The sequence below is a fragment of the Mobula hypostoma genome, chromosome 3 (genome assembly GCF_963921235.1).
Source record: "Mobula hypostoma chromosome 3, sMobHyp1.1, whole genome shotgun sequence".
In the NCBI taxonomy this organism is placed as follows: Eukaryota; Metazoa; Chordata; class Chondrichthyes; order Myliobatiformes; family Myliobatidae; genus Mobula; species Mobula hypostoma.
The window spans coordinates 187,298,976-187,317,897 of NC_086099.1; the positions used below are offsets into that span (position 1 = coordinate 187,298,976).

Sequence of the window (18,922 nt, forward strand, 5' to 3'; positions counted from 1 at the left end):
TCCAGCCACCTGTTAACAGCCACAAAGGCTCAGACAGTTTTTATGTCCAGGCCTCATTGAAATGCTGGACATAAGCCATCAGTTCTAATTGGGCTACTTTGTGATGGAGATAAGGGAAAAAGGAATTTGATATTTTTGTCACCTCTTAACATCAGTCTCCAACCTTTAAATAGGAGGTGGAATGTTTACTAGTGGTGAGGATAAAGCAATCTGATGTCAGTGGCATATATCAGTTTGAACTTTGATGCAGTCCCTCAGCACTAGCCATTAGTCTTAGCTAATCAGCACTCCATCAAACACAGTTTGATGCAGCTTAGCGTCCCTGATGCCATGTATATTCATATGACTATTAGCCTGACTTCAGTAGTTGCAAAGTTGTTACAGACCATTATTAAGGATAAGGTTTTGGTTTTCTTAGATATGATAAAATAGACTGAAGTCAGCATCGTTTTCTTAAAGGGAAATCTTCAAAATTCAAAGAAAATTTATTAACAAACTACATATTTTTCACTATTTGACTCTGAAATACATTTTCTTGCTGGCATTCACAGTAAATACAAAGAAGCACAATGAGAAATTGAACACAAAGGCAAACAATGTGCAGAAGACAATGAACTATGCAAATGCAAAAGAGAAAAACAAAGTTAATAAATAAATAAATAAACAATAAATATTGAGAAAATGAGTTGCAGGGCCCTTGAAAGTGGGTCCCTAGGTTATGGAATCAGTTCAGAGTTAGGGTGAATGAAGCTACTCATGCTGGTTCAGGAGCATGAAGGTTGAGGAGTCATACAGTTTCTGAACCTGGTGGTATGGGACCTGAAGCTCCTGTCCCTTCTTCCTGATGGCAGCAGTGAGAAGAGAGATTGCTCATAAGAATCTTGGGGGGAGAGGGTTAGGCCCAAGTGGCTAAAATAGTTAGATATGGTGGTAATGAAGGAAAATGATGCTCTTGCCTCCATAGCTTAGAGCATAAAATAAACCTTACAGCTTTAGAGAACGCTGGTTAAACAGCTCTTGAAATACAACGTGCTGCTCTGGGTGCCACACTATAGGAAGGCTGTGGGTGCACTGGAGAGAGTGCAGAGTAGATTCATAAGGATGTAGCTTGGAGGATTTTAATTATGAGGTGAAATTGGATAAAACATAGAACAGTACAACATAAGAACAGGCCCTATGGTCCATGATTGTTATTCCATCCACGATGCCAAATTAAACAAGATCTATCTGCCTGCATAATATCTAAACCCCTCCATTCTCTGCCTGCCTGAATTGCTCCTGCACACCACTATGGTGTGGATTGTGTGGCTTCCACCCCACTACTCCTGGCACACACAAGAGAAAATATGCAGGCTCTGGAAATCCAAGCAACACACACAAAATGCTGGAGGATCTCAGCAGGCCAGACAGCACTGATGGAAAAGAGTACAGTCTATGTGTCAGGCCGAGACCCTTCATCAGTCCTCCAGTTCCCCAGGCATGATAAAGGTTCTCAGCCCGAAAAGTCGACGGTGCTCTTTTCCATAGGTGCTGTCTGGCCTACTGAGTTCCTCCAGCATTTTGTGTGTGTTACTATTCCTGGAAGCAGGTTGCAGGCACTAACCACTCTGTGTCTTATATTAAAAAAAACACTCCACACATCACCCTTGAACATTCCCACTTTTACTTTAAAGTTCCCTATATCTAGTACTTGACATTTCTATCCCAGAGGGAACAAAACTATGACTATCTACCATGTCTATGCCTCTTGTAATCTATAAACCTCTACCAGATCTCCACATGGATCAGCAGTGGGACCTTTGCTCTTTCTTACGTATGTGAATGATTGCTATGTGAATTGAATTGGATTGACTTTATTTCTTACATCCTTCACATACATAAGGAGTAAAATTCTTTACATTATGTAGGTAGGACATGTGATCAGGAAGTTTGCAGATGACATGAGGATTGGCGGATTTGTGGATCGTGCAGAAGGTAGTATGAGGTTTTAGGTTGATTGAAATGGGCCCAGAAATAGCAAATGGAGTTCAATCAAAATGAGGTTTTGGGAGTACTAATAAGGCTAGTTCAAATACCATTAATGATAAAGTCTTAGGGAGCATTGGTGAATTGAAAAGACCTAGAGTACAAGACCAGAGATCTGTAAAGGTCACAGTGCAAGTAGGCAACATGGTTAATGGTGCAGATGGTGTACTGGACTTCATAAATCAAGCTATTGAATGCAGAAACAGAGAAGCTATGTTCCAACTTCATAAAAGTTTGGTTAGGTCTCATCTGGAGTACTGTATACGGTATACATTTACCGTATAGCAAGATGTAAAAGTGTTAAGAGTGGTGCACAACAGATTCACAAGATCACTGCCTGGGACAAAACCCTTCAGTTATGAGGAGAAATTGGAGAAGCTATCACTCAATCATTGGAGGTGAAGGGACATGACTGAGATATATAGAACTCACAGGGGTATGAACAGGGTAGGTTGCAGGAAATTTTCCTCATCTCAGAGACAGACAGAGCAAAGGGATGCAGATTTAGGATAAAGGGGATTCACACAGAGGGTGGTGCATATATGGAATGAGCTGCAGAAATTGGCAGAGGCAGATACAATAACAATCTTAAAATATTTGAAGTATGTGGATTGGAGAGTTTTAGAGAGATATTGGCCAACTGCAGGCAAATGGGGGTAGTTTGGTGGGAACCACGGTTGGCATAGAGGAATTGGATCAAAAGGTCAGTTTCCATGCCTTATAATACAGAGAGGATATGAAGTGGATCTTTATTGCCCAGGTAAGTACCAGGTAAGTAATGAACGTCGAGAGGTGGGAGGACATCGCAAGCGATCGCTCTCACTGGAGGCTGGAACTATGCAGAGTTCTAAAAAGAGGAGAAGAGAAGCTGAGGCTTGCTGCTGAATAAAAGCGCACTCGTCGGAAAAAACAGCACCAAGACAACACTGAAGGACAGTGCCTTCAAGTGCAGTCGCTGCAGCCGAGACTGTCACCCCATGTGGGACTCTACAGTCACAACAGACGCTGCTGTAACACAGACTGAAGCAAGACTTTCCAGGCGCAGATCCATGGTCTCGCAAGACTAACGGATGCCACCACCACAAGTACTTGGAATGGCTGTCCAAGAGGTGGTCAAAGTGAGGGTCGTGAACACATTTAAGAAGTCTCTAGACAAGCACTAGAATCACTTAGACATAGGAGGGTATGGGCCAAGTGCTGGGAGATGGGCATAGTGTTGATAGATGCATGGATATGGTAGGCCATGCAGGGAATAGTGCTGATTGATGCATGGATATGGTGAGCCATGTAGTCTGTTCCAAAGCTGAAAGCTTCAATCTCATTATGACTTCAAGAAACTAAACATTCACATTGCCTCCTGGAAAGCTCTGGCCAATGCTTGCTCCAAGTGAAGAAGGAACTTGGGGATGGTATTACGAATTCCTTAGGAGCACACAGAGGTCCAGTGTTAAGTGACAGAGAGAAACCTCTTGTAAAAATATTAATAATAATAATTTCTGAGATTCCAACCTCGCATGCCTGCTCCACATGTGGAATGAGCTGCAGTTCCCACTCTGGCCTCATCAGGTCCTTGAGACCACATTAAACTGAAGTGGAAATAAATTGCTCTTGATACTGAGGAAATACCTTAGAGGAAGAAGATAAAGAAAAAATTAAGTTTATTGCCAGGGTTTAAAATGTAAGTCACTATTAAATTGTGATTCTGCAGAACTTGCAGATTCCGCAATATTAGATTTCTACTGCAATTATTTGAACTGGGCCACCACTGCCAGGTTGAGAATTGGTCCTCACTGGAGAATGATGGTTCTTGGCAGAGAAGAGACAGCAGCTGGTTCTCAACGGAAACCACATATCAACAAAGTAGAATGAGTTTATGTATCAGATGTGTTCATTTGATTTAAGCATTCCACCATGCCCCCCAAAACAAATATATCTCCAGATCTTTTTTTAAAGTAACACTGTAAAGAGCTCAATGTTATTTTATTTTTGTCAAATCAAGTTTCTGAAATTCATTCTGAGATGTAGGTATGGGCTTATTTATGCACACTTTTTTTAAATGACAAGACTCCACACTTGCATGTATCCATTCACATATATTGTTGGCACACATATGCAGTGTTCATGGACCACATACTTTATTTAAAATTACCTTTATATTTTTCATTAAAAATATAATCAGAACTGTTCCAAATTGTGTAATGCATTTAAATTATTTAACAATCCTTTTAATTGTATCTTTATTTTTAGCAAAATGTCACAGCATTTTATTCTATCACAGATTGCAGTTTGTGGAAGCATTAAATAGATTTGTTAGCCATTGTTTTAATTAAAGACGTATTGTTTCCACAGCTTAATTAGAATGAGCAAGTGAAGTAATAGTAAAAATAAAACCATCAGATTGTCATTAAAAACCAATCTGTTTCACTCATGTCCTTCAGGGAAGGAAGTCTGACATCTTTATCCAGACTGGTCTATAGAACATAAAACAGAGCAATCCAGCCTAGTACAGGCCCTCTGTTGCACAACGCTGTGCCAATCTTTTAATCTACTCTATGATCAATTTATCCCTGTCCTCCCATGTATCCCTCTATTTTTTCTTTCATCTATGTACTTATCTAAGAGTCTCTTAAATGTCCTTCTACCACCAACCCAGACAGTGCATTCCACAAATCCACTACTCTGTATGCAAAAAACAATCTATCTCTGATACCTACCCCTCCCTATATTTCCCTACAATCATCTTAAAATTATGCACCCTCATGTTAGCCATTTCTGCCCTGGGGAAAAAGTCTCTGACTATTCATGCTAACCATGCCTCCTATCATCTTACGTATCTCTTTCATGTTCTCCTCTCATCCTCCTTGCTCCAAACAGAAAAAATGTAGCTTGCTCATCTATCCTCATAAGACACACCCTCTTATCCAGACAGTATCCTGGTAAATCTCCTCTGCACCTTCTCTAAAGCTTCCTTATACTTCCTATAATGAAGCGAATAAAACTGTACAAGTACTCCTAGTATGGTCTAGTCAGAGTTTTATAGAGCTGCAATATTTTCTCATGGCTCTTGAACTCAGCCCCCCAATTAATGAAGGCCATAAACATCATACGTCTCTTAATCACCCTATCAACATGTACTTTATTTAAACTAATGTTATTTTCAAAACGTTTTTGCATCGTTTCCAGGCTGGCATGGTAGCAAAGTGGTTAGCACAATAGTTTACAGTACCAGCGACCCAGGTTCAATTCCCGCTGCTGCCTGTAAGGAGTTTATGCATTCTCTCTGTGACCTCGTGGGTTTCCTCCGGGTGCTCTAGTTTCTTCCCACATTCCAAAGACCTACCAATTGGTAGGTTAATTGGTCATTGTAAATTGTCCCATGATTAGGCTAAAATAAATTGGGGGATTGCTGAGCAACATGACTCGAAGGGCTGGAAGGCCTACTCCATGCTGTATGATAATAAGTAAATAATAAGAGAAAACATCTCCACTCTGTTATGGTAACCACATTGATTGAAGATTTACCTCATTAATTGCAAGCTTGTATCTTCATTCTTTTTTCCTTTGTCTCATTTCAATTTGCCTTGAAGTTCAACAGCTCACGAACTGGTGCTCAATTTCTATTGGTTGGGCTGTTTTATTTGCTGAGAATCAACTTTCCACCCACTTTTAAATTAGATAACCTGTTGTCTTTTAACATAGTCCAGTGCATTTGACCTGAATGTTCCTGAAAATGTGGTTTAAAAGAAAGCAAAGATGGTAAAACTCCATTAGTTGGCACACTATGGAGTTTAATAATGCTGGGCCAACAGGTTTTCTGGACTTTCAGACATTATTTTATTAATACTCTAACACACTTTTAATTCACTTTATTTTTCAAATAAACTTGCACAGTCACATTTCAGTGAACCCATTGTCCAAAGGTACTGTGGAAAACAAACTAGTTGAGTTTCCAGGGAGAGTGGGACTTTGGGAACTGGCAAGGAAGTGAGGGAGTGGGAGCATCAGTGTGTGGACAGGTGGAGCAGGAGTCATACCCGTGTGAGTGGATGGGCAGTGCAGGAAAGAGGGGCCTGGTAAGTGGAGTGTGTTTGTTTTCCCTGCTGTGGTGAAGCCTGAGGGGTGACCTGATCTATACAGTAAAATTGTGAGAGATTAGTTAGGATAGATAGCCATGGCCACCATAGAAATAAGACTTTTACCAAGACAAGAAGGTATTGGTTTAGAGTGAAGGGTAGGAGGTTTAAAGGGAATCTGGGGGATAGGGAATTTGTTAGAGAATGGTTGAAATATGGAGCACACTTCCTGTAGGTGGTGGCAACAGGTCAGAATCATCCAGATAACCTGCATTGGGGACGTGTAAAAAGGCTGTGAACCTAAGACTGGTGAGTAGAAATAATGTGAATAGGTACACGAAGCAGCATGGGTGTGGTGCCTGGAGGGTCTGTCTCTGTGCTGTACAACCCTGTGACTCGTGGACGGGAACATGAAAAGCAGGGGCTCAAAAATGGAAGGAGTGTGGAGCAGGGGCCAAGGTGATTAGACAGGGAATGGGGGAAAGAGGCTCTGGTGAGTGGATGGGGGTATGGAAAGCCATAACCTGATGAACCACTTGTCAAGCCATCAGAATTTCTGAATCAGATCAGAGTTTTACTGCATTTTCCCATCCTCCATTTGCAAGGGAACAGAAACAGGAATTGCTGGAGCAATTCAGCAGGCCAGTCTGCATCTTTAACCTGACAATTTCCACAGCTGCTGCTTGAACTAGCATTGCTAGCATTTTGTGCTTGTATATGAAATTTACAGGATCTGCAGTTTTTTTTATTTTCTTCATACAGCAATTTGATTTTGTGCTCAATTCTTTCAATGTTTGTTTTCTACTTGTCTTAAGGTCCTGACTGCATTGGTGATTGTCAGCTGTGAAAATGTGTGCATAAGTCTGCTTGCATGTCTTAAAATAGGAAAATTAAAACTATTGAGCATTTTTTTGGAAAGTATGAAATTTAAAAAAATAATTCCTCTAACAATTTTGTTCTTTATCCAAATAATATACATGTTCACCCATACAGACACTGGTGATATTAATATTTTTATGTGAAATACTGTGAAATTTTGTTGTGCCACCAAAATACAAAATTTCACCATTGATGGTCCCAGGCTCGGCAGTGAAAGGAGGAGGGCTGGGCATGGGGCTAGCAACCCAGTGTTATACAAATGCCAACAGAAGCTCTGGGGACCTCATCCTTGGAAGAGGAAGAATCTTTGCTTGGAAGTGAAAGACTGGCCTAGCAGAGAGGACTCTGGTGAGCTGCTGTTGGCAGCCTATGGGCTTAAGCAGGAGAAAGCAAGACCAAAATGCAATCAAGTGAAAGTTCAATTGCCCACCTGCCTTCCAAACTATCTGTGTCAAACCTGTCCAATTCCTTTCACCCAGAGCATTTCTTCTGGGAAGAGTGTGATGTGTACAAAACAGATGATTTAAGGGGAACCAAAGTCCTTGAAGGCAGGTTTTCTGGAGCTGTTGAGGAGGGTTTAAACTAATTTGGCAGGGAGACAGGAACTGGAGTGAAAGGGCAAAGGATGGGACAGTTAGTATACAAGTAGATGCAGTGTGTAATGAGACTGAGTGGTAAAACAGGCAGATGGTAGAGCAAAATTGCAGTCAGTTGGTTGAGTTGAAGTGTATCAAGGGAGCAAAATTGAAAAGGGTGATGAATACAGGTCAGAAGGTGTTATATTTGAATGCATTTACAGTATACAGAATAAGGCAGGTAGAGATTGGCAGGTATGATGTTGTGGGCATCGCTGAGTGTAGCTGAAAGAAGATCGTAGTTGAGAGCTTAACATCCAAGGATGCTCATTGTATCAAAGAGGCAGGCAGGAAGGCAGAGGGGGTGGTGTGATTCTGTTGGTAAAAAAAAATGAAATCAAATCCTTAGAAAGAGGTATCATAGGGATCAGAATAATTAGAATCTTTGTGTGTAGAGTTAAGAAACTGCAAACATAAAAAGATTGTGATATTATATACAGACCTCTGAACATTAGCCATATGATGTTGGATATAAATTATAGGAGATAGAAAAGGCATGTAAAAAAAGGCAATGTTACGATAGTCATGCTGGATTTCAATATGCAGAAAGATTGGGAAAAGCTGGTTGGTACTGGATTCCAAGAGGGAATTTGTAGAATGCCTACAAGATGGCTTTTTAGAACAGCTTGTGGCTGAATCCACCAGGGGAATGAATATTCTGGATTGGGTGTTATGTAATGACCCAGATTTGATCAGGAAGCTTAAGGTAAAGGAACCCTTAGGAGAGAATGAGCATAATATGATAGAATTCACCCAACAGTTTGAGAGGGAGAAGATGTATTAATATTACAGTGAAGTAAATGGAATTACAGTGGTATGGGAAAAGCATGAATGATGAAAGAACAGCAAGAGCTGGAGTTCCTGGGAGCAAATTGGAAGGTGCAGGACAGATACATCCTGAAGTATTCTAAAGATAGGATGAGGCAGTAGAAACTTAGAGGGAAGTTATTGAATTGAGAAGCTTTTAAAAACCAACAGAAGACAACTAAAAAAGCCATAGGGAGAGAAAAGATGAAATATGCAGGTAAGCTAGCAGATAATATAAAAGAAGATACCAGAAGTTTTTCAGCTATATAAAAAATAATAGAGGTGGTAGCAGATATATGATCGCCAGAATATGACACAAGAGATGTAGTAGTGGGGGACAAAGAAATGGAGGATGAAGTTTATAAACTATTTGGGTCAGTCTTCACTGTGAAAGCCACCAGCAGTATGCCAGAAACTCGAGAGTGTCAGGAGGCAGAAATGAGTGTTGCAGCTATTACTAAGGAAATGGTGCTTTGGAAGCTGAAGGTCTGAAGATCAATAAGTCGTCTGGACCACATAGACTGCACCTCAGTTCTAAAAGAGGTAGTTAGAGAGATTGTGTTGTGAGGCATCAGTAATAATCTTTCAAGAATTACCAGGTTCGGGAATGGTTACAGAGGATTAGAAAATTGCAAATGTAACTTTACTCCTTAAAAAGGGAGGGAGGCAGAAGAAAGGAAATTATAGGCCAGTTAGTTTGACTTTAGTGGTTGGGAAGATTAAGGATGAGGTTTCGGGGTACTTGGAGCACTTGATAATATAGGCCACAGTCAACATGGTTTCCTTATGGAGAAATCGTGCCAACAAATCTGTGGGAATTTTTTGAGGAAATAACAGGCAGGATAGACAAATGAGAGTTGGTGAATGTTGTGCACTTGGATTTTCAAAAAGTCTTTGACATGGTGCCGCACATGAGGCTGCTAAAGAAGATAAGAGCCCGTGGTATCACAGGAAAGATACTAGCATGGATAGAAAATTGGCTAACTGACAGAAGGCAAAGAGTGGGAATGAAGGGTGCCTTTTCTGGATAATTGTGGGTGACTCATGGTATTCCACGGAGACTGGTATTTGAATGGTTTCTTTTCCCTTTACACGTCAGTGATTTGGATGACAGAATTGATGGCTTTGTGGCCAAGTTTGTGGATGATACGAAGACATTTGGAGGTGCAGGTAGTGTTGAGGAAGCAGGGAAATGCAGAAGGACTTAGACAGATTGGGAGAATGGGAAACAAAGTGGCAAATGGAATATAGTGCAGAGAAGTGAATAGTCATGCACTTTGGTAGAAGGAATAAAGGTAGGAATATTTCCTAAACAGGAAGAATATTCAAAATTCAGAGGTGCAAAGGGACTTGGGAGCCTTTGTGTAGGAATCCACCAAAGTTAACCTGCAGGTTGGTAGGGAAGGCAAATGCAATGTTAGCATTCATTTTGAGAGGACTAGAATATAAGAGCAAGGATGTGATTCTGAAGCTTTATAAAGTATTGGTCAGACCATGCCTGGAGTATTGTGAGCAATTTTGGGGCTCCTTATCTAAGAAAAGATGTACTGGCTTTGGAGGGGGTCCAGAGGAGATACAGAAGAATGATTTTGAGAGTGATAGCGTTAATGTATAAGGAGCATTTGATGGTGCTGAGCCTATACTTGCTGAAGTTAAGAAGAATTAGGGGGGATCTCATTGGAACATATCGACTACTGAAAGGCTTAGATGGAGTGGATGTGGAGACGATGTTCCCTTTAGTGGTTGAGTCTAAAACCAAAGGGCACAGCCTCAGAATAGAGGGACAACTATTTAGAACAGAGATGAGAAGGAATTTCTTTAGCCAGAGAGTGAATAATCTGTGGAATTTATTGCCACAGAAGGCTGTGGAGGCCAAGTTATTGAGTATATTTAAAGTGGAGGGTTATTGATTAATCGTTGCATCAAAGGTTAGAGGGAGAAGGGCAGGATAGTGGGAATGAGAGGGATAATAAATAAATCATGCTGGAATGGCAAAGCAGACTCAGTGGGTCGAATAGCCTAATTCTGCTCCAATGTCTCATGGTATTATGGAGCTGATTATTGACAAAAGGAGGAAGAAGCCAAAAGTTCAAGAACAAATCTGAAATTCATCTTCTCCAGATAGCCACAAAACGATGAAAGTCGATCAGAGAGAAACATCAAAACCACAAAATGAACAGCAACACAATCATCAACCCCCAAAACCTCTCACTTCGCACAAAGTGGAAAAAACAAACCTGCCCCACACAAACAAAACTAACATGAACACAACAAAACATCAGCCCGCCTCAATGTCTCAATTTTCCTCACTGCTTTAACCAGCGATTAATAGATGCTTTATTCAGTGAAATGGAGTCGAACATCAGCTGGTGCCCTATTTCAAAGTTTCTTTGCATCAGGCCATCCAAGTATACACTCGCTTCCCAGAATCTTCTTGGAGCCAGCAAAGTGCTGGATCACTCTATTGATCTCCAAACTGTAAATTGCAGGCTCACAGTTCCAGAAACACATTTAAGGAGGATAAACGGACGTAAATGAAAACTTTAAAAAGCAACTTTCCACGATCCTAATGGTGTTATTGACTCATTTCTGCTGGCTGAACTCTGAGTGTAGTCCAGCCATGAGCTCATGGAGATTACAATGTAGCATGAGCACATCTTCAGCATTTAATGGGCAGCAGCTTGCTGCGTTATGTGTGATAGGATTCGGTTCCTGATAAGTGCCTTAGTTTTAATGTGCCTGATGCAGTTTTGCATGGATGAGCCTCCACATGAATGTATTGTGGTTACATCTGGGCTTTGTATTGATATTTGCATAATGCAGGATTTGAAAGGGCTGATCCTGCATGTTTCAGTAGGTCTGTTTTTGGCACTGATAAACAACTCAGGTAAATCCTCTTTAAATCATCTGCCTTTCTCTTGAATGCCCCCCACCATGGAACCTCTCAAGGTTTCATCACATTCCTCCACCCACCAGTCTGATACCCCAGACTCACCCACTTACCAGCTCCCACTCACTCCAACAATTCACACTGTGAACCAGCAATCCTCACCTAACTATCAATTATCCAGACTGTTGACCCAACCAACACCTATACCAACTCCACACAGATTATCTTGACCATTGGCCAGCGTTGTCTAATAACTGACCACTTTCTCCACTATGATCCTTGGCATTTAATCTTTGCCTGACACTCTACCAAGTCTCATCCTCAAACTATTAACGTGCAACTTGTTTCCAAAGTCTCTTCTGATCTTTGACCATCCCCTAACCTCACACCCTGGGGAGGTTAAATCTTTTGTCCAGGAGACACCAGAGCTTGTCCTGATTTCCTTTGTGTATGTTGTAATGGCAAAGCACACAATGAAAAGTCTTTTCCCTAATGTAAGCCTTATTTACTGACTCATACATGGCTGAAATTCCTTTTGAAAGCTCTCAGACAAAATGTCCCTTGGCTCTCCATGATACTAGCTCCCACTGTTATCAGAAAGCAGCTGATGTAGCAATGACTGATGCTACAACATACTATCCCAATCATTGGATAATTTGTCCTCCACCATAACCATTATGTACCCACTCCTGTCTGTAGCACCATAACGTCAACCACGTGTACTCTGTCAGACTGCCGTTGCCTTGTGCCTGTCATTTAATGGAATCATAAGAATTCCACTGAACCTCTGCTGAGTTTTGGTGTTGTGAAATGTTTCCAAACACATTTTCATTTCCATCAGTTAATGCTATGATATCTTTCAGTCCCCTTATTCTTCAGCGTGGACATAGATCATTAGCTAACGTAATGCTTCAAAGACTGTCTACTTTTGACCCAAATCTATCATTTGTTTTTCGAATCTTCCTCAAATTGCCTTAATGATGCTTTCTGTCTATGACAACATGAGCAATTCTCTTGTTACTTACTTTCCTTCATTGGTCTCTTGTAGTGAACATTTTGTTTTGAATGACTGGTTTTACAAAATCAGATTTATTTAGCGTAAATGTGGTTGTATTTGACTTTATTTATTTGATTCTGGAGGCTTCTTTTGTGAAAAAAAGACAGCTGAATACTTGCTTTTACCTATCAAGAAGTTCACAACTCTGTGTCTTGTTGGACCTTTTTTTGATTTCTACTGGTGTCTAGTTGAGATCATAGGAGCCAGATTAGTATTTATGTTGGTCTCCAGCGGGCTGCCCAGTCAGTACCAAAACCAATGGCTGTGAAATTGAGATCCACTAGGATCTGAACAGAAATGGAGGCACTCAAACTTTGCATCCTTGTTGCTGCTGGAGAGAACTGTGTTCAAGATTCAAGATCCATTTAGTATCAAAGAATGTATAAATTATACAACCTCGAGATTTGCTTGTTCAGCAAGAATCCTGAAGGACCAAATTAAAGAAAAAAAAATGAAAGACCAACACTTGATGCACAAGAGAAAGAAAGAGAATAAAAATCATGTAAAGAATTGAAGCAAACGACAGCCTTCTGAACCAAAATTGAGACCTCAGATCTGTACCCAGAGTAGCATGGAGTAGGCCCAGAGCCTCACTTATCAGTTCATCATATAAATGGGCATGGAGCACAGCAGCTGGGGCAGTCTTCATGGCCTCAGCACAATGGAGATGGCCATCACAGTGAACGAGCAAAACCGACTCTTGTTCTGACTGACACCCTGTCTTTTCAGTCACCCTGGGCCAGTGTTTAAATGAACCCAACAACTGAACAGCAAAAGGCTCCAACGACCTGGAGAGAGGAGTGAAGCAAAATCAGCTCTCGCTTCCAGTCTGGGCCAACATTTAAATTGTTGAAACAGCATTTCATACCTCACACTAGGACCCAGGCACTGCAGCTGCAAAAGGCCCTGGGACTAGACCATGCTGCCCTGCAACTGGCTCTGCACCTAGATTTCACTGCTCAGTGAATCACTCCAGGCCCACATTTTCACCCAGCGACTCGATCCAGACCTAGAATCTGTCGCCCACCCCGAAGCTGCTCTCAAGCTCTTCAGATTAAGCTCAACCTACCCAGTGTGATCCAACCTCGCATGCAGGCCAGTTGAATGAGCATTGTATCTTCTCCTCCTGGACCATGACTTCTCTTTTCGGTGCCCAGAGCGATCCAACCATGTTCCCAGATATATGGGCATCTGAACCCCATCCACAAGGATTCTGCAACACACCATTTCAGCTTATCCCCTGAACTTGCCTCACAATTGCTCGCCCCTTCACTGTTTGCCACAATAATTTAACACAATTTACCACACAGAAAGTATTTTGAGTGGTGTTTTTAGTTGGGTTCCTTATCTTTTTAACTACTAGAAACTGTCGCACACATTTGGCTGCACCATCTTAACTGGAAACTGAGAATTTGTCTCCCTCTTGACGATTATCAGCAGTGAACAACTTACTCTGTAATGCACTAAAGCCAGGGAGAGATCATATTTCAGAGCCTGACAGTGTTTTACAGCTCTCTTAACTCCTCTACAAATCTTGTGAGCAACAAAATTGACAGTGGTCCTTGAACTGTTTCAGAGAAATTAGGTTAAAAATTTAATTGGTATTACTGGAGAATATCCATTTTAGATATTTGATGTGTTGAAGGAGGAAAACTGTATCAAATACCTGTTTCAATAGTTGTCAGCAATGTAAATTTAGTACCAATGTTAATACAAACATGGTGTTATTGCCAGCTGACTGGTTTTATTCCCAGTAAATGGGTTCAGTTTATTAAAAATGTAATGATTCATGGGATTTGAGCACCAATTTAAATCGAGGAATCAGTCAGCCCTTGTTGGAGTGTCTCAGGTCCTCTGTTAGCCAAATTACATTTTTTTTTCCCTGTAGGATGTTAGTAAACCAAATGGGTTTTAAATAAATGTTGAAAATCAAAAACTGCAGATGCTGGAATTCTGAAGTTAAAAACAGAGAATTCTGGATGTGTCGATAGACAAGACAGCATCTGTGTGAAGAGAAACATATCAGGATGAAGAGTTTTGGACCAGAAATGTTAAAATATTTCTCTTTCCATTGGGCTGTTTGACTTGTTGGGTTCATTCCAGCATTTGATGTGTTAGTTCGTGTTACTATTTTTCAGACTTCTTGCATCTGTGGCTCTTTTATTTTGATCTTTATTATGCTGATAATCCCTAATCATACTCAGCTTCTTCAGTTACTCTCTTTGTTTTCCCTTTCAGTGTATTTCACCTAAAGGCCGAGGTTTCATGCTGGGGGCTTATGACTGTCCTTGTCGATCCGGATTCTATCGTCCCAGCGGTGTTTCACAGAAAAGCTTTCATGGTAAGTGCCCCTTGACTAAAGAAATTGGCCTGATAAATAATGCATGATTTTTTTTTCCACTTTTTCCAGGGGCATGCACATAACTCCCAAAGTCCTTTTGGTCTGAGTTTATGTAATAATTTAGAAGTGATATCCCTTCTACCATGTTACCTGTAATTCATACTAAGGTCAGGTAATGTCTTTGAGATCTTTGTTTTGTATAACCAACTAATATAAACTCTTCTACATCAAGTTAAGTTATGGATTCTATGCCATTTTGAAAGTGAATCATAATAAGGTTATCATTATGTTTATAATAATAGTCTATCCCTTAGAGAAGTTAATAGAATATTATTTTCCAAGTAAATTTAGTTAAAAGATGAAGGAGAAGATTGCACTCTGAGAGATGCTCCATTCTATTACATTCCAACCCATAAAGTTATTATAGATATCTTAAAGATGTCTTGGATTCAAAGCTGCACTATCTCTGCATGTATGACAACCCAATCGAAATTATTTTGACAACCTGTGGCAATGAAATCTTTTAAACCAAAATAAGTTTTAAAAATCATTAAAAACAAATTACACAATGCTTATGTTGTGGAATCTGGTTTAACAGTTCATATCACATCTTTCTCACTTATGATTTCTTTAGCACGGGTTCCCATTCCATCAAAATTTTGTGAAATCAGAATATGATTTCCTCGCTTAACTGACCCTGCCTTCAGTTTTCTGCATGCGCAGCTTATTGGGCCATTACACAGGACCATTTAATCCCTTGCTATATATTGAGGAATTGTTGGTATTGATGAAATTAATGGTAGTGCTTTGCTGAGAGAATTATTGTTTCAGACAGGAGCTGGAATTAAAGTTGGCAGTGTGAAAGCACTATCAGACCTGAGCACCAAAGATCTCTGCTATATCCTCAGGTTAATGGCTGGGATCATTGTGATTATGCTAGTGGGATCTGTAAGCACGTAACCTTGGAATTTGTGAGGACTGAGAGCAAAACGCAAAAGGATAATCAAGTTCAAGTTTATTGTCATTTGACTATACAAAAAGTTTGTCTGGATCACGGTATACACACAATACATATATCACACACAGCACATAAAACAAAATATTACCACAAATAAATTAAAAAATTACAATTCAAATTGTATATGAAGTGTGCAGTGCAGGTAAATGGTAAACAGCTCACTGTGCCAATGATGATACCTCAGTGGTGGCAGTGGTATTTGTTAGTCACAGCCTGAAGGCAGTCCTAGTCTTGCTGCTCCCTAATGGTAGTAGGTCAATGAGATTGTGGGCTGGGTGATAGGGATGCCCAACTATGCTTCAGGTAAATGTCACATAGGGGGGAGGAGGGAGACCCCAGTGATCCTCTTGGTGGATTTTAGTATCTTCTGGTTTTCCGTACCATACAATGATGCATCCAGACAGATTGTCCTCGATGGTGCTCCTGCAGACAGTTGTTAGGATGGGGGTGGTAGAATCCTGCATGCCTCAGAAGGTGTTGATGCAGTTGTATCTCCTTACTCAATGAGAAGGTGTGGGTCCTGATTAGATTGTCCATTATGGGCACACCAAGGAACTTTGTGCTCTTCACTGTCTCCATAGCAAATCCATTGATGTGCAATGGAGTGTGGTCAACCTGCGCCTTCCTAAAGGCCACAATTACCTTTTTTGTTTTGTCCATGTTGAGGCTCAGATTGTTGTTCTCACACCATTCGACAAGCCTCTCTGTCTCCTCTCTGTATGCCAACTCATCATTGTTGTTGATGAGGCCGAACACTGTAGTATCATCAGTGAATTTGATGATGCGGTTTGAGTTGGATCCAGCAATGGAGTTGTGAGTCAACAGTGTGAACAGCAGCTGGCTGAGCACACAGCCCTTGGGGGCACCAGTGCTCAGTGTAAGGGAGCTCGAGATGTTGCTGCCAACTCAAACTAATTGGTGCCTTTCCATCAAGAAGTCCAAGATCCAGTTACAGAGAGGGGTGTTAAGGACCCACCAGTTAAAGAGAGGGCTGTTGTCCCAGCGAGGACAGTTCACCCACCAGACTCTGAGGGATGATCGTGTTGAACATGAGCTGTAATTGATGAGTGACATCCTGGCATACGAGGCATAATTTTCTCAGTGGGACAGGACAGAGTGCAGGTCTGAGGCTATGGCATCATTAGTGGACGGGTTTGAGTGGTAGCAAAATTGGAAAGGGTTCAATATAGCTGGAAGGTGCAACTTTATATGATCCATTACCAGTGGATCAGTGTCAAGCGGCATGTTTCGTATTGAAGTCACACTCTCTGAGACCTCCAATATCTTATCCCTTTTAATTGTAATGTCCTCTAGAATTTCACTACCTCAAATGAAGCAATCCCTTTCTCTTCAGTGAATAAAGCTGACAAACATTCGGTAAATACGTTGTCAAGCTTCAAGCACAGATTGCTTCTTTAGTCCTGAAAAATCTCAGTCTTTCCATGGCTACCCTCTAGATCTCAATATGCTTATAAGATGCCTTGGGATCTTCCTTAATCATATTTAACTGTGATACTTCATGGCCCCTCTTTGCTCTTCTAATTTCTTTAATAACTCTCTATCCACACATAACCACAGAGTTTCTATTCCCCTGAAGGATCTCTCCCTTTTTTCAGTGGTGTATACTTTTATCATAACCAAATCCGTAATATCCCTTGAAATCCAGTGTTCCCTGGACTTGCTGTCGTTAACCTTCACCCTTATAGGGATATATTGGCCTTGGCCTCTCACTACTTCCCTTTTAATAGATGGCCATTTCACGAAAATGTCTTTATCTGCTCCTGTTCTGGATTTGGTAGTCAGCATGAAACAGTGGGCTAAAGGACCTGTGACATTCAAAATAAGTCTGTACATTCTAATACTTATAAAGCACAGAACTTGGTTCTGTGGCCCAACTTGTCTATGCAGACCTAGGTTCTACCTGAGCTGGTTCCATTTGCCTTCATTTCACCCACATCCCTCTAAACCAAAGGTTCCCAACCTGGGGTCTCAATTAATGTTAGGGGCCAATGGCATAATAAAATTGGGAACTCCTGCTCTAATCCTTTCCTATCCATGTACCTGTTCAGGTGTGTCTTAGATATTTTAACCATACCCACCTCTACCTCTGTCTCTGGTAGCTCATTCCACATACCCACCCCCTGATTGTGGAAAAGCTTATCCTCAGATCGTTTAAATCTTTCCTCTTTGATCTTAATCCTATGCCCTCCAGTTTTTGATTTGTCTACCCTGGAGAAAAGACGGTAACCATCCACCTTATCTTTGCCTGCAGCTCTGTATATGATTTTATGTACCTCTGTAAGATCACCTTCAGCCTCCCATATTCCAGTGAAAATGACTCCTTTTTTATCCATTCTTCTTATAATCCAAGCTGTCTAGTCCCAGCAACGTCCTTGTGAATCTTTTCTGCACAAATTTCAGCCTAGTGACATCCTTCTTATAGCTAGATGGCCAGAACTGTACACAATACTCACAAGTGTGGTCTCACCAATGCCTCGCACAGCTGCAGCATGATGTCCAGCACTTGTACTCAGTGCCCTGACCAGTGAAGGCAAGTGTGCCAAACACCAGCTTTTCCACCCTGTCTACATTTGCCACTTTCAGGGAACCGTGTATTTGTATCGCTGGGTATCTCTGTTCTACAGCACTCTCTGGGGGTCCTACCATTTACTATGCCCAGCTCTGGTTTAAATTCCCAGAAAGCAACACTTTGCACATTGGAGTTAAATTCTATCTGTCATTCCTTGGCCTACTTTTCCAGTTGATCCAGATCATTTTGTTATATTTTCATAAGGAAATACTGAAAGGTAGAAAATCTCATATTTTCTCACCATATTTAATGTTTCAGAACACCTCTAAAGTGTTGATCCATTTTGCATTATAGAGAACTGCACAATAAGCAGCAGACAGACAACACTATTTTGCATCTAACTCATGTGTCTGTTTTGAGTTAAAATGTCTTTCTTGGAACTAATTACAGCTGAATTGACAGAACTTGTCAAAATAATGCCCAAACTCACAGGATAGAAAGAAAATAAAGAAATCACTAGTAGCCTGATTTTTTTTTCATAATCCATATGCAAAAGCAATTTGTATGTAAAGTAAAATACAGAAACTGATCATTAGAGTATCTGGAATTCAGTGGAAGCAGTAAAATTACCTTGTGGATGTATAAACAAAAACCTGTGTGAAAACAA

The 18,922-nt window shown here is 40.8% G+C and overlaps 1 protein-coding gene across 1 annotated transcript in view; it reads left to right on the forward strand.

The window, feature by feature from the left end:
* gpr158a (G protein-coupled receptor 158a) overlaps window positions 1-18,922 on the forward strand; it is a 609,794-nt gene that overhangs the window by 346,162 nt on the left and 244,710 nt on the right. Inside the window, exon 3 of the mRNA XM_063044263.1 lies at window positions 14,605-14,707. Within this exon, the coding sequence (XP_062900333.1) occupies window positions 14,605-14,707 (103 nt within the window). The remainder of the gene's footprint in view (window positions 1-14,604; window positions 14,708-18,922) is intronic.